Source organism: Cyprinus carpio, chromosome B6, assembly GCF_018340385.1.
Source record: "Cyprinus carpio isolate SPL01 chromosome B6, ASM1834038v1, whole genome shotgun sequence".
In the NCBI taxonomy this organism is placed as follows: domain Eukaryota; kingdom Metazoa; phylum Chordata; class Actinopteri; order Cypriniformes; family Cyprinidae; genus Cyprinus; species Cyprinus carpio.
In genome coordinates this window covers 27,289,575-27,302,609 of record NC_056602.1, presented here as the reverse complement: position 1 = coordinate 27,302,609, position 13,035 = coordinate 27,289,575, and the positions used below count along the sequence as shown (strand labels likewise).

Here is a 13,035-nt window from a genome sequence, read left to right as displayed (position 1 = left end):
CTTCTGGCTCAAATACAAGTCAGTAGTCCATAACAAAGCCTGAGGGTGAGCACATTTTCAGCAAATTTTCACTTTCGGGTGAACTATTCCTGCAGTCAACTAGAAATCAAATTTGAACTTAAAACATATTTTATTGTGCGCAGTTTGGCATCCAGAAACTGAAGTATGCCTTATTCTTATAAAAACCGGACTCCAAAATAACAAGAAAAAAACATTTCTATAATGTTCAAGATCTTGGGATTAAAAAGGAATTTAAAACTCCAAAGATAATAAAATGTAGAAGCTGTAATCATCACAGTGTATGGATGATGCCTGGGTTATACAGGTTTATTTAATCTTCTCAGGATTCTGGAAACATTGTATTGCCAAAGCTTGAAATTTACTCCTCAATCAACTTTTTAAATGATTGATCTTATGTAATGTTCTTTGTATTCTTTTATTTTAATGTTTACAGTGGAAAGAATAGATTCAATTGCATCTATTTACATCAAAGAAGAATAATGACCTGATCAAACATGTAAAACCACAATCATTATAATTCACATGATGATGGTGAAACTCAGTACCTCAGCATCAGAAACCTCAAAGATTTGTTTGCTCATTCTAGACAATGGATGATTTGCCATTTGTTTTTAAATGCATATATTGTCAATTGCCAGTCTCTGGAACCAGGTAACTTTTTGGCACTATATTTTCATAATTTAATCATCCAGTCTAAGTTGTACTGCTATGAATTGTGTTATTGTGCTGATATGGGACTGATGTTTAAAGCATCTCCTATTGTCAACACAGTTGTGTTGTGTTAAATATTACAGTTCATATACAGTAGATGCACTTAAAAACCGGTATAATGGTTCCTTTTTCTGATCAGGAAGTTTTTGGTGTGAAGTCAATTCATTGTTCAAATGCATCATGGTATATGTCATCAGTTTAGTCATTTACTTGTTAAAACATTTGACAGTGTGCCTCATAAATACAGGCTCAGGTAACTTACCTCTTTTTTATATTCTTCAAAGGCCAGTAATGCTGTTTATGCAGCCGTATGATAATGAATAAAGTTCCTGTTTGAGACATTTTTATATCATCCATCAGTTATTGTCTTTATTGCATTAACAAGAACGATTCCCTAGTTTTCAATAACACCTGCACGTCATAGTGTAAATATCATTTTTATTATGTCCTTCATTGTCATAAAAGTTAAAAACATCTTTAAATGATCCGTTGCTGGTTTGTGGTGCACATAGAATTATAACATTTTGCTTATTTCATTTACACACACGCAAACACATAAAAGTCACTTTTTTTCATCGTAAATCTTGTGTAGTCAGTCAACATTCATCATTTATGCAGATTCACGGGCTCTGTGACAGAACGCTCGTGTTTCAGTGAACAGAAACATGGAAGATCTTTATAATACTGTCTCTGAAATCTCTGACACTTCATCACAATTTAAATTAAACAAATGTAACTTTAAAGATAAAAGTTCTATTCTCAGGGAAAGTTCATGTACTTCCTTTAAGTGAACTCATCATTTTACAGAACACTTTTAGCTATGAATAAATAACAAGCCAAACTAATAAAGAATTCTAACAAAAAAGGGTGGGGTTAAAGTTGCATTTGGAGTCCCTTCTTAAAAATAAACTTTATTTTATTAGTCATTTAAAAAAAAAAAAAAGGAACACAATGAGTCTCATTCAATGTTTCTGAAATTATTGTTTTGTAAATTGTCACATTATGCACATTTTATGAACCATTCGTTCTGCTTATGTTGCATGAATGAGGCTTTTTACGGCTAGAGATGAAAATAAATTCCATATTGCATGAGTGTTCATAACCTTTGGATAGATCCAGTTGACTTCTGTAGTAGTGCAGTTTTTTGTTTTTTGCAGATTTTTAATCAAGTGCCCTTAAACTGTATAATGTAATATTTGTCCCTGTACACTGTAAAAAATATTTTCATCAATGTTTATTTGTTGCAATAATTCCTGTCACTTACAGATTCTGAGTTTGTTCTTTATCATAAATTTAAAGTGGTCAAAAAAATGTATGATCTCTGGATCCACTGCAGTGAATGGGTGCCATGAGAATGAGAGTCTAAACAGCTGATAAAAACATCACAATAATCCAGAAGTGTTAAAATACGAGTCGTCTATCCATAATATTGCTTTCTAAAGTGAAAATGTTGTCTGGTCTGAATCAGGAGAGAAATATGCACAGATCAAGTGCCAAAATAGTTCTATACAAATATGTGGTTGGATTTTGATGTGAGAGGACTAAAGGAGATGGTCTTTTTGATAGATTTATTTTTGTACTGGAGTAGTTTGGATTACTTGTGGATTATTGTGATGTATTTATCAGCTGTTTGGACTCTCATTCTGAAGGCACCCATTCACTGCAAAGCATCCTTTGGTGAGCAAGTGATGCAATGCTACATTTCTCCAAATCTGTTCCTATGAGGAAACATCTTGGATGGCTTGGGGGTGAGTAAATTTAAAGCAAACTTGAATTTTGGAGTGAAATATTCCTTAAACGCTGCAGGTTGTAACTTTGGCTTAAGAAATGATTAACTACAATGGCAGCAGTTAACCCAATGTTTTACAGCGTAGTATATCATACCAAATATTCCTGAATCCCAGTGTCCAGTTGTCCAGAATTCTCTGTCCCTTTTCTCCTGTGCATCATGCATTAATGGCATCAGCCACGTCAGTGAAAACAAGTCGACTGGGTTTTTGAGTTGTTCCCTGACTTGTGGTCAGTGTCTGTGGCATGAAAGAGAGAGTTAAAGTAAGTAACACTACAGGATATTGAACATGATGTAGAGCACTTTAGAACATAATTAATAAAAATGCAAATCCAGTCCTACAATGTAACATTGCACAAATATGAATTAGCAAAATAAAATGAATTCTGTTACGTTGACAGTATGAGAACGAGACGAATGAGGCTCCGGTGCCAGAGCACAAATGGAGGAGAGTTAAATGTGGATTCAGTCCCAGCTGTAGTTTGATGATTAGTGATGTTAAATGGATGTGTGGTAACTGACACATTTACAGTGATTAATACTTTACCACAAATAACAAACCACACGGCCTGGTGTCAGAACTTAAGAGAAATAAGAATGGCAGAAATGTAAATTAAGAAAAAACATTCAAAAACATATGGGTGAAATGTTTTTAAGAGACTCACTACTGTCTTCATTTTATAATAATTAAAGTGCACTATCAACTCCACTGTTTTGAGTGTGTTCAGCTCCAGGTTAAGACTGCACCAGACAGACAGCTGCTCAACCTCTTGTCTGTCATCTATCTATCTATCTATCTATCTGTCTATCTATCTATCTATCTATCTATCTATCATTCTATCTATCGTTCTATCTATCTATCTATCTATCGTTCTATCTGTCTATCTATCTATCTATCTATCTATCTATCTATCTATCTATCATTCTATCTATCGTTCTATCTATCTATCTATCTATCGTTCTATCGTTCTATCTATCTATCTATCTGTCTATCTATCTATCAACCAACATACCTTCACTCTAAGTTATTTTATTCTTTGTATCACTATCTATCGTTCTATCGTTCTATCTATCGTTCTATCTATCGTTCTATCTATCTATCTATCTATCATTCTATCGTTCTATCTATCATTCTATCTATCTACCTATCTATCTGTCTACCTATCTGTCTATCTATCTATCTATCATTCTATCTATTGTTCTATCTATCTATCTATCTATCTATCTATCTATCCAACCAACCAACCAACTCACCATCCCACCAACTATCATCCTACCATCTATCTATATATATATATATATATATATATATATATATAACTCTATGTGTATCGTTCTATCTATCTATCTATCTATCTATCTATCTATCTATCTATCTATCTATCTATCTATCTATCGTTCTATCTATCGTTCTATCTATCTATCTATCTATCTATCTATCTATCATTCTATGTTCTATCGTTCTATCTATCTATCTATCTATCTATCTATCTATCTATCTATCTATCTATCTATCTATCTATCTATCTATCTATTGTTCTATCTATCTATCTATCTATCTATCTATTGTTCTATCATTCTATCTATCTATCTATCGTTCTATCTATCTATCGTTCTATCTATAGTTCTATCTATCTATCTATCGTTCTATCTATCGTTCTATCTATAGTTCTATCTATCTATCTATCGTTCTATCTATCTACCTATCTATCTATCTATCTATCTATCTATCTATCTATCTATCGTTCTATCTATCTATCTATCGTTCTATCTATCTACCTATCTATCTATCTATCTATCTATCTATCTATTGTTCTATTGTTCTATCATTCTATCTATCTATCTATCGTTCTATCTATCGTTCTATCATTCTATCGTTCTATCTATTGTTCTATCATTCTATCATTCTATCTATCTATCTATCTATCTATCTATCTATCTATCTATCTATCTATTGTTCTATCTATCATTCTATCTATCTATCTATCTATCTATCTATCTATCTATCTATCTATCTATCTATCTATCTATCTATCTATCTATTGTTCTATCATTCTATCTATCTATCTATCTATCTATCGTTCTATCTATCTATCGTTCTATCTATCTATCGTTCTATCTATAGTTCTATCTATCTATCTATCGTTCTATCTATCGTTCTATCTATAGTTCTATCTATCTATCTATCGTTCTATCTATCTACCTATCTATCTATCTATCTATCTATCTATCTATCTATCTATCTATCTATCTATCTATCTATCTATCTATCTATCTATCTATCTATTGTTCTATCATTCTATCTATCTATCTATCTATCGTTCTATCTATCTATCTATCGTTCTATCTATCTACCTATCTATCTATCTATCTATCTATCTATCTATCTATCTATCTATCTATTGTTCTATCATACCTACCACCAACCTTTCTATCTACCATTCTATCTATCGTTCTATCATTCTATAGTTCTACCAACTTTCTAACCATCCAACCATTCTATCTATCCAACCAACCAACCATCCAACCAACCATCCATCTATCTATCTATCGTTCTATCTATCTATCGTTCTATCTATCTATCGTTCTATCTATCATTCTATCTATCTATCTATCTATCTATCTATCTATCTATCTATCTATCTATCGTTCTATCTATCTATCTATCTATCTATCTATCTATAGTTCTATAGTTCTATCGTTCTATCTGTCCATGTGGTGTTGTCCTCTTACTTTGGAGTTTGGTCCTGCTGGGCTTCCGTCTCGTCCGTGGTCCAAGAGTTCCTGCTCTAGATCATCCTGTTCTTCAGCTGGATCAAAGTTATACATGGGCATCAGCTGGTGTCTCAGTTTCTCCAGCCTGTAGAGAAAAACAGTCCCAGCTTAATTAAGGACTCTTCTATGTGGGAAACATCAGAGGGTTCCAATTAGAACCAAAAAGGGATTTTCAGTCTTGCATGAAATATCCACGGAAGAACATTTGTGACCCTGGAGCACAAAAGCAGTCTTAAGTAGCTGGGGTATATTTTTAGTAATAGCCAAAAAACTTAGTATGGGTCAAAATTATCGATTTTTCTTTTATGCCAAGAATCATTAGGATTTCAAGTAAAGATCATGTTCCATGAAGATATTTTGTAAATTTCCTACTGTAAATATATCAAAACTTAATTTTTGATTAGTAATATGCATTGTTAAGAATTCATTTCGACAACTTTAAAGGTGATTTTCTCAGTATTTAGATTTTTTTTTGCACCCTCAGATTCCAGATATTCAAATAGTTGTATCTCAGCCAAATATTGTCCTATCCTAACAAACCATACATCAATGGAAAGCTTATTTATTTAGCTTGAATGTTTTGGAGTGATAAAGGAATGTACATACCTTTTCTTTTTCCTGATGTACAGAAGCTGGTGAGGAGAAGAAAATGCAGAAATCTTATGTAAGATTCAGAATTGTGGATACCAAGTCACCATTTATTTGATCAACAATACAGTTAAAACAGTAATATTGTGAAATATTATTACAATTTAAAATATCTTTATATATACTTTTATATTTGATTATATTTTAAAGTGCTATGGATTTTTGAAAATTACCTTTTATGCAGTGTTTAACACAGCTCTAAGTGAATGAAAACATCCTGCAAAGTTTTAAATCTAAAAGTGCACTGTGTATAAAGTTATTGTCTCTCAAAAAAAAAAGAGTTGACTCCGAATCATTGAAACGAGACGTTTTTAAAACGAATCCCAAGCTGTTTCATGTTGATGTCAACATGAAACATTAGCATATTGCCTGGCCACTTGTTGGTCTTTTCATGTTGGTCTGAATGAAAACACAAATTAATTCTTTGTCACTAGGTGCCGCTTTTGGAGTGCAAAAAGAGCGGTTTCCCCGGTAACGCTGTAACCAAAGCAGCACTGCACTCACAAACGCTGCTTTATCAGGCATTACAGACATGATGAAATGAAACTGAGACCAATCAGACCAATCACCGCAGATTAGCGTCACGCAAAGGAGGGGTTTGGAAAAATTAATAATTGAACAAATCGTTTGGGAGTCCTTGAGCACATAAGGTAAAAATAAATGCATATTATATAAAGACAATGAAAGTGTTTTTCGACCTTGCACACGTCAACCTGTTGTTGGGGACTCCCAAAACCAAAATATTAACCTTTCATTACTCATAATAGGGGCACTTTAAAATATAATTTATTCCTGGGATGTAAAACTGAGTTTTCAGCATCATTACTCCAGTCTTCAGTGTCACATGATCCTTCAGAAATCATTCTAATCTGCTGATTGATGCTCAAGAAAGATTTCTGATTATTATCAGACAGTGCTGAAAACAGTCGTGCAGCTTAATAATATTTTGTGGAAACTGATACATTTTTAATCAGGATTCCGTTGAATCAGGAGTTCAGAAGAATTGCATGTGGTCTATTTGAAATAGAAATCTTTTGTGGCATTAATAAAGTCTGTACTGTCAGTTTTGATCAATCTTATTTGAAGTGTTTTCAGCAAATTACAAAATTTGGGGCAAATAATGTTGTCATTATCATCGAGTTTGCTCACCACGACAACAGCCAGCCCGATGACTGTGATGATGCCAAAGGGCACGAGCACCATCCCCATCCCAGCACCCTCCACCGACGCCACGGGCAGCTGCGTGGAGTTCAGGCCGGTCTCGTTGGCGGACGTCGTCGTGACAGAGCGGAAGGTGGTCCTGAACGTCACATTCTCTGGCTCAGTTCTGGGCTCTGCTGAACTTGTGAGTAAGGGATTGATGGTGGTGAGGGGGAGTGTAGGGGCTGGGAACGGGTTCAGGGTTTGGGTGGAGGTGAACATATCGGGTTTGGTGGTGGTCAGAGACATGGTTCTTGCAGGATGCCGGGTGAGCCGAGTGTGCTTTGAAGGCAACCCTACAGGGATTCAGTCCTCCAGCAGGCCTCGGCCATGACGCTCAGGTGATCCTGAACTCCTGCAAGAATCCTGTGAAAGAACATTTGATGTTAGATTGATAGATACAATTTGGCTTTGTTTTTAAACCTAGTGAGCTAACATCCTGATTACAAACCTGCCTAAATATGCAGCTAGTGGGTCTATGGAAAAGTAAAAGGATAATAAAAGTAAATAAATATGACACTTTATACGTTATTTCATTTTTAGATTTTATTTTCAACAGTTTCATTATTTCTGAAGACTGAAAATAATGGGAATAATCTGTTTATTTTATTCTGTTGACAGCCATAGATTTCTTTCTTTTCAGGTTTGTGTATCTAAACAGTGTAACCTAGAAACATAAATGTTTTCCAGATCATAATTTAAACATACTATATATTTTTTTATTTTTCACAGTATACATGTTAGGTCTTCATACATGAAAATATATAGATTTTTTTTTAATGTCTCTCCTGCTGACCAAGGGTGCATTTATGTGAACAAAAACAAAATAAAAACAGTAATATTGTGAAATATTATTACAATTTAAAATAGTTATTTTCTATCTGAATATATTTAATTCTGTGAATTTTCAGCATGATCCTTCAGAAATCGTTCTAATATGCTGATTTGCTGCTCAAGAGACATTTATTATTAGGCTGTTTTCAACGTTAAAGTTGTGCTGCTTCACATTTTTTGGAAACTGTGATTTTTTTTTTTTTTCAGAATTTTTTGATGCATATAAGTTCAATAGAATTTTGATCAATTTTGCTGACTAAAAGTAGCCTATTAATTTCTTACAAAAAATCTTACTGAACCCAAACACTCTGCAAAAGATGGGATTTGGTCAAGCTGAGGTGTTGTAAAAGAGAGTCACTCCTAAAAGAACATGCTAAACCCAAGTTTTCTATCTCTTTATGAACATCTGAGATTGAATTAAGAAACATTATTAAAATTTTAGTCACTGTATTTGAAAGCACCCAATCGATTAGAAACTCACAAAGGGAAAACGGGGAATTTAGACATTCATGTTTGGAAAGCAGCAGCTCTATCAGTGAGAAAATCTGTGTGTGATTGCATGATCTTGACAGAATGTGTGGGTTTGTGTGTGTGTGTGAATACACGAGTACAAACCCTGTGGATGACATATGGATGTGTGAGCTTTTAAGATACAGTTGGCAAACCGCAAGCTTCCTTCCACATTACAACCGTTAGGATCCGTGTGTATGTTCGTTTGTGGATGTGGGGGCTGGAGGCAGGAGGCAGGAACGAGGTTCGACGCTTAAAATAGAGAAAAGGAGAATCTGCTGTTGAGATCTCGGTGGATGTGAATGAGAATGTAGAAATCTCCTAAACCGCAGCCTGTCTCCATTCACAAAGAGCTGCTTGTGCAGTTAAAGGGGCATGTCAAAAAAACGACAATTCAGCTATCATTTACTCACCTTCATATCATTCCAAATCTGTATGACTTTATTTAAGTCGTGGAATGGAATTCTTTTGAAGCCACATGATAACTTTGCTATTTGCTGAACGTTTGACATAAAAGTGTTCCTCACATAAAGCTATTGTTTGAATTCTGAAGACTCTGTTCTGAAGAATATTGTGCATGAGTCAGACTACTTTTATGATACATTTATGATGCTTTTCATCCAATCTTTTGTTTTATAGACAAAAGTAGTGTGAGTGTTATTTATTATAATAGAGTACATCTCCTTTCGTGTCCCACAGAAGAAAGTAAGTCATATGGGTTTAGAATGATTTTAAGTTCAGTAAATTAATGTAAAAATTCCTCCATTCAGAAGTGACAATTATGATAAATATTTAGCTTGATCAACACAAATATACAAGAATTTTAAAACAAAGAAAAAGTCGTTTTTAATATTAAATTGGACATGTACAGTTAAAAGTTTGTGTCACTTTGTACATAGTGCACATTTTATTCTGCAAATACAACACCATTCAAAATTTTGGGGTCAGTAATATTTTTTTTATGAAAGAAATAAATACTTTCATTTAACAATGATGCATCAAACTGATCAAAGAGTGAGAGTAAAGACAGTTCTTGTGAATTTGTATTCTTCAAAGAATCCAGCACAGCTGACATTGATAATAATCAGAAATGTTTCACAAGCAGCAAATCAGCATATTAGAATGATTTCTGAAGGATCATGTGACACTGAAGACTGGAGTAATGATGCTGAAAATTCAACTTTGTATCACAGGAATAAATTACATTTTAAAATATATTCAAATAGAAAACATTTATTTGAAATTGTAATAATATTTCACAATATTACTGTTTTTACTGCATTTTTAAATGATTAAATGCAGCCTTGGTGACCATAAGACATCTTTCAAAAACATTAATAAAATCTTATGGATCCCAAACTTTTGAATGGTACTGTATGTATGTCTGAATGTGAATGATATAAGTGTAATATTTCAACCCAAAACCAAGCTTCTTTTTAATACCATTTTAATATTTTTTCAATAACAACCCATTTTCTTTTCATATTTTGTGTCATGCAAAAACGTCTCCCTACTGTAACGTAAAAAGAAATGAAACTTTATACTTTAAATTTAGAAATATTAATGGTATTGTACTGTTTTTAGTTTAGCTGATTTCATACTATTGAGACTCACCTTTGAGAATGCTTGAAATTTTAAAAAAATCTGAATAATGAAAAACTGGGACAGAAATGTACTTAATTTTCATGACGAAACTGTCACAATGAAAAAGATCTTAAAGGAATAATTCACCCAGAATATCTTCTTTTGTGTTGTGTTCTCCAGAAGGAGGGAAATCATACAGGTTTGGAAATACATTAAGGCAAGAAAATGATGACAGAATTGTCATTTTAATTTTCCTAAAATGTTTTACATAATATCTTTTTAATTGTTTTTCATTTGAAGTGAAATTTAAATTAGACATGTTTATATGAGATTCATGCATAGTTCTCTTGAAAGTGGTTGTGTGTGCATTTTTGTTGCCGTTATGTAGTTTTCTCCCTCCCTGCAGCAGCCGGGCAGCAGTGGGTGTCGTGGCAGGATGTGGGTAAAGGGTGGCACAGAGAGAGAAAAAGAGACAGCACCAGTCTGATACTGTACCTAGGAAGGCAAGTACCCAGAAACACGTCTCAGTTGAAAGAGATGCGTTTCATAAGAGATGTACACAGATGTGCTCATTGCTTTCCCTCGCTGTTTCTCTCTCACTTTCTAACAACAGGCCCCAGGCCACCTGACAAGACAAGCTGACTCTGTTTTCTCATATGTTCACACACTTGCATATTTTAGATGATCAGGAAAATTGAATATTGTTTGCTAAGTCTAACTTAGTAAAAGTGATTTGAACAAACCCTGAACACTAAGAAAATACCAGAATTTCACTCTTGGACTCTTATAATGTTAACCAGTAAGTAATAACCTATAGCAATACCACAGCAATCAGCTAAAACCAGTGTTGTTTTAGTATTATTTATAAAGTATTTATGAATATTTTGAATTGGCTTTTATTTAAGACTTTGTTTAAATTTTAGTTTAAGTTTTAGTCATTTGTTTACTACAGTTATATATATATATATAATATATATATATATATATATATATATATATATATATATATATATATATTATAGCTTTAATTTTTATTTCAGTTTTAGTCATTTAAAGTCATATTCTTTTTTAATAAATAGCTTTATTTATAGCTTTATGCACTGACCACAAACAGTAATTTCAGCTCATCCCTCAATATGTATAAAAAAGCAAAAACTACCTTTCCATTAACGCATCTACAAAACCAAAGTGTTTAAAAGTAGAAATATGCAGCTTCCGTTTACTTTAAAGCACTTTGAATGATTCTTCCTTGCACAGTGTGTAACTTGAGTTGTTAAAATCTAAATCATCTATTATGCATCAATTCCTGGATGAAGTTTGCTGTATGTAAACAATACTTTTTTTTTTCCAGATGTCACATCCCTTTCTAGTATCCTTGCACATATTATACAAATTCTCCCCATTTTATTGCCATCACAGGAGTCATATATAATTTTGGGGTTTTTATAAGATATAACTTTGCACAGGTATTTTTTGTGATTTTATTTTACACACGTTATGTCTTTTGGCTGCATGTACTTTCAAAAGTACATTATGTATTTTGAATCGAGTTTGTTTAGAAGCACTGAAATAGTCAACAACAGTAGTCAAAACTCCTACAGGTCCTTGTCTTCCTGTTTACTGATCTCTTTCCCTGTCAAAGGACATTCAAACCCAGGAGACAGAAATAGCTGCAGTCGATCCCAGTAATCTGTGTATCTGAGGGGTGTTAATTATCTTCTTACATAATCATTTAGAATGAAGGCTCTGTCTCATCACTGTGTTTCACAAACAGTCTGCATGCTTAATGAAGAACATGTTAGTGCCTCAGCCAATCAGAACGCTCTGGGCTCTCTTAAGCCTGCCCCCTCGACCAATCAGAGGCCACCACCAGACAAAGACAGACATACCTACAAAGACACCAAAATAACATGCCTGCCCCTTTACCTTATCAGTTATAAATCTGTTTTTCTGCATGAACTGAATTGTTTCGAGCATTTAAACAGTGTAAATAAGATGAAGTCTAATAAGAAACTGTTAGTGTCTTGTCAAAGGCTGCTGATATGAGAGACACGGACCTGTTCATGAAGAAATGTGGCCACGGCTGATGTCCTTCCAAGGTTTTCCAGGCAGCCGATGGAAAAAAGGAGAGCAATTTTTCCTTTCACCCCTCCTCCTTCGTTCCTCAGCTAGAACAGAGCAGCTGAGAGGCTGTAAATTGAAAGGTTTTCCCCTTCTAGGCCCCTGCATTCACCATATTTTCTCCCTCTGTACAAAATCACATCTCGTTTCTTCTCGGCTGTTTTCTGGTTTTCTTTCATAGCATTTTATTCAAAGACAAGACTTGAGGAGCTACAGGGATGCTACAAACCCAGGCTATATGATCCAGTAATGTCCCTCCTCCTTTCCTGAACTGCTATTGGATGGCTGTGGGGCAGCTGTAGGCTGTGATTGGCTCGTCTGGCTGTCCGTCTGTCTTGCAGGGATGAAGACAGGATTTACTGGTTGGACACAACAGATGCTGTGAATGTGCCCAGGGAAGAGAGTTCAAGGATTTTAACCCCTTGCTGCCTCACATGTGCATTATGTGAACAAAGGTGAGATGTGTTATGAGTGATGGTTAGAGTCTCAAACATTTATGGAAAAACATTTTTGTAGTAAATTTTAGTTGTTCTATTCAATATTAATTAACATGTCAGGGTCACTTCTGTTTTCTTTCTAAAAATGTATTTTAATTGTTTAGATGTATATATTATGTTAATATATAATTAACATAAGAATGGCACAAGAACCACCCAATTCTTTCTCTCTCTCTATACAAAAATGTGTGTGTGTGTGTGTGTGTGTGTGTGTGTGTGTGTGTGTGTGTGTGTGTGTATAATAAAACATAATACATATTAGACAATTCTAAACAATAATATAGTGTTAATATATATTTAACATAAAATATAGATATATACAGTGACGTGAAAAGGTTTTTTATT

General features: G+C 33.9%; 1 protein-coding gene across 3 annotated transcripts; it reads right to left on the bottom strand.

The window, feature by feature from the left end:
- Positions 1-2,669: 2,669 nt before the first annotated feature.
- LOC109082087 (uncharacterized protein C3orf18-like) lies at positions 2,670-12,460 on the bottom strand. Of its 3 annotated transcripts, none has more exons than XM_042726576.1 (6): positions 12,130-12,460; positions 8,594-8,740; positions 7,094-7,510; positions 5,903-5,928; positions 5,255-5,381; positions 2,670-2,759 (listed from the first exon to the last, which is right to left on the bottom strand). In XM_042726576.1, exons 3-6 carry the CDS (start codon positions 7,391-7,393, stop codon positions 2,679-2,681), a joined length of 534 nt encoding a protein of 177 aa, XP_042582510.1. In that variant the 5' UTR covers positions 7,394-7,510; positions 8,594-8,740; positions 12,130-12,460; the 3' UTR covers positions 2,670-2,678. The 3 variants fall into 3 exon arrangements, with proteins under 3 accessions (XP_042582510.1, XP_042582511.1, XP_042582509.1); XM_042726577.1 differs by lacking the exon at positions 8,594-8,740 and adding an exon at positions 3,069-3,102 and having other exon boundaries at positions 12,130-12,459; XM_042726575.1 differs by lacking the exon at positions 8,594-8,740 and having other exon boundaries at positions 12,130-12,458.
- Positions 12,461-13,035: the final 575 nt, after the last annotated feature.

Coding starts and splice junctions, on each gene's coding strand:
- LOC109082087 (XM_042726576.1), bottom strand. CDS start 7,393: ATGTCTCTGACCACCACCAAACCCGATATGTTCACCTCCACCCAAACC. Junction 5,929..7,093: donor TCGGGCTGGCTGTTGTCGTG/GTGAGCAAACTC, acceptor TCTCCTCACCAG/CTTCTGTACATCAGGAAAAA. Junction 2,760..5,254: donor CAGCAGGACCAAACTCCAAA/GTAAGAGGACAA, acceptor TTCATGCCACAG/ACACTGACCACAAGTCAGGG.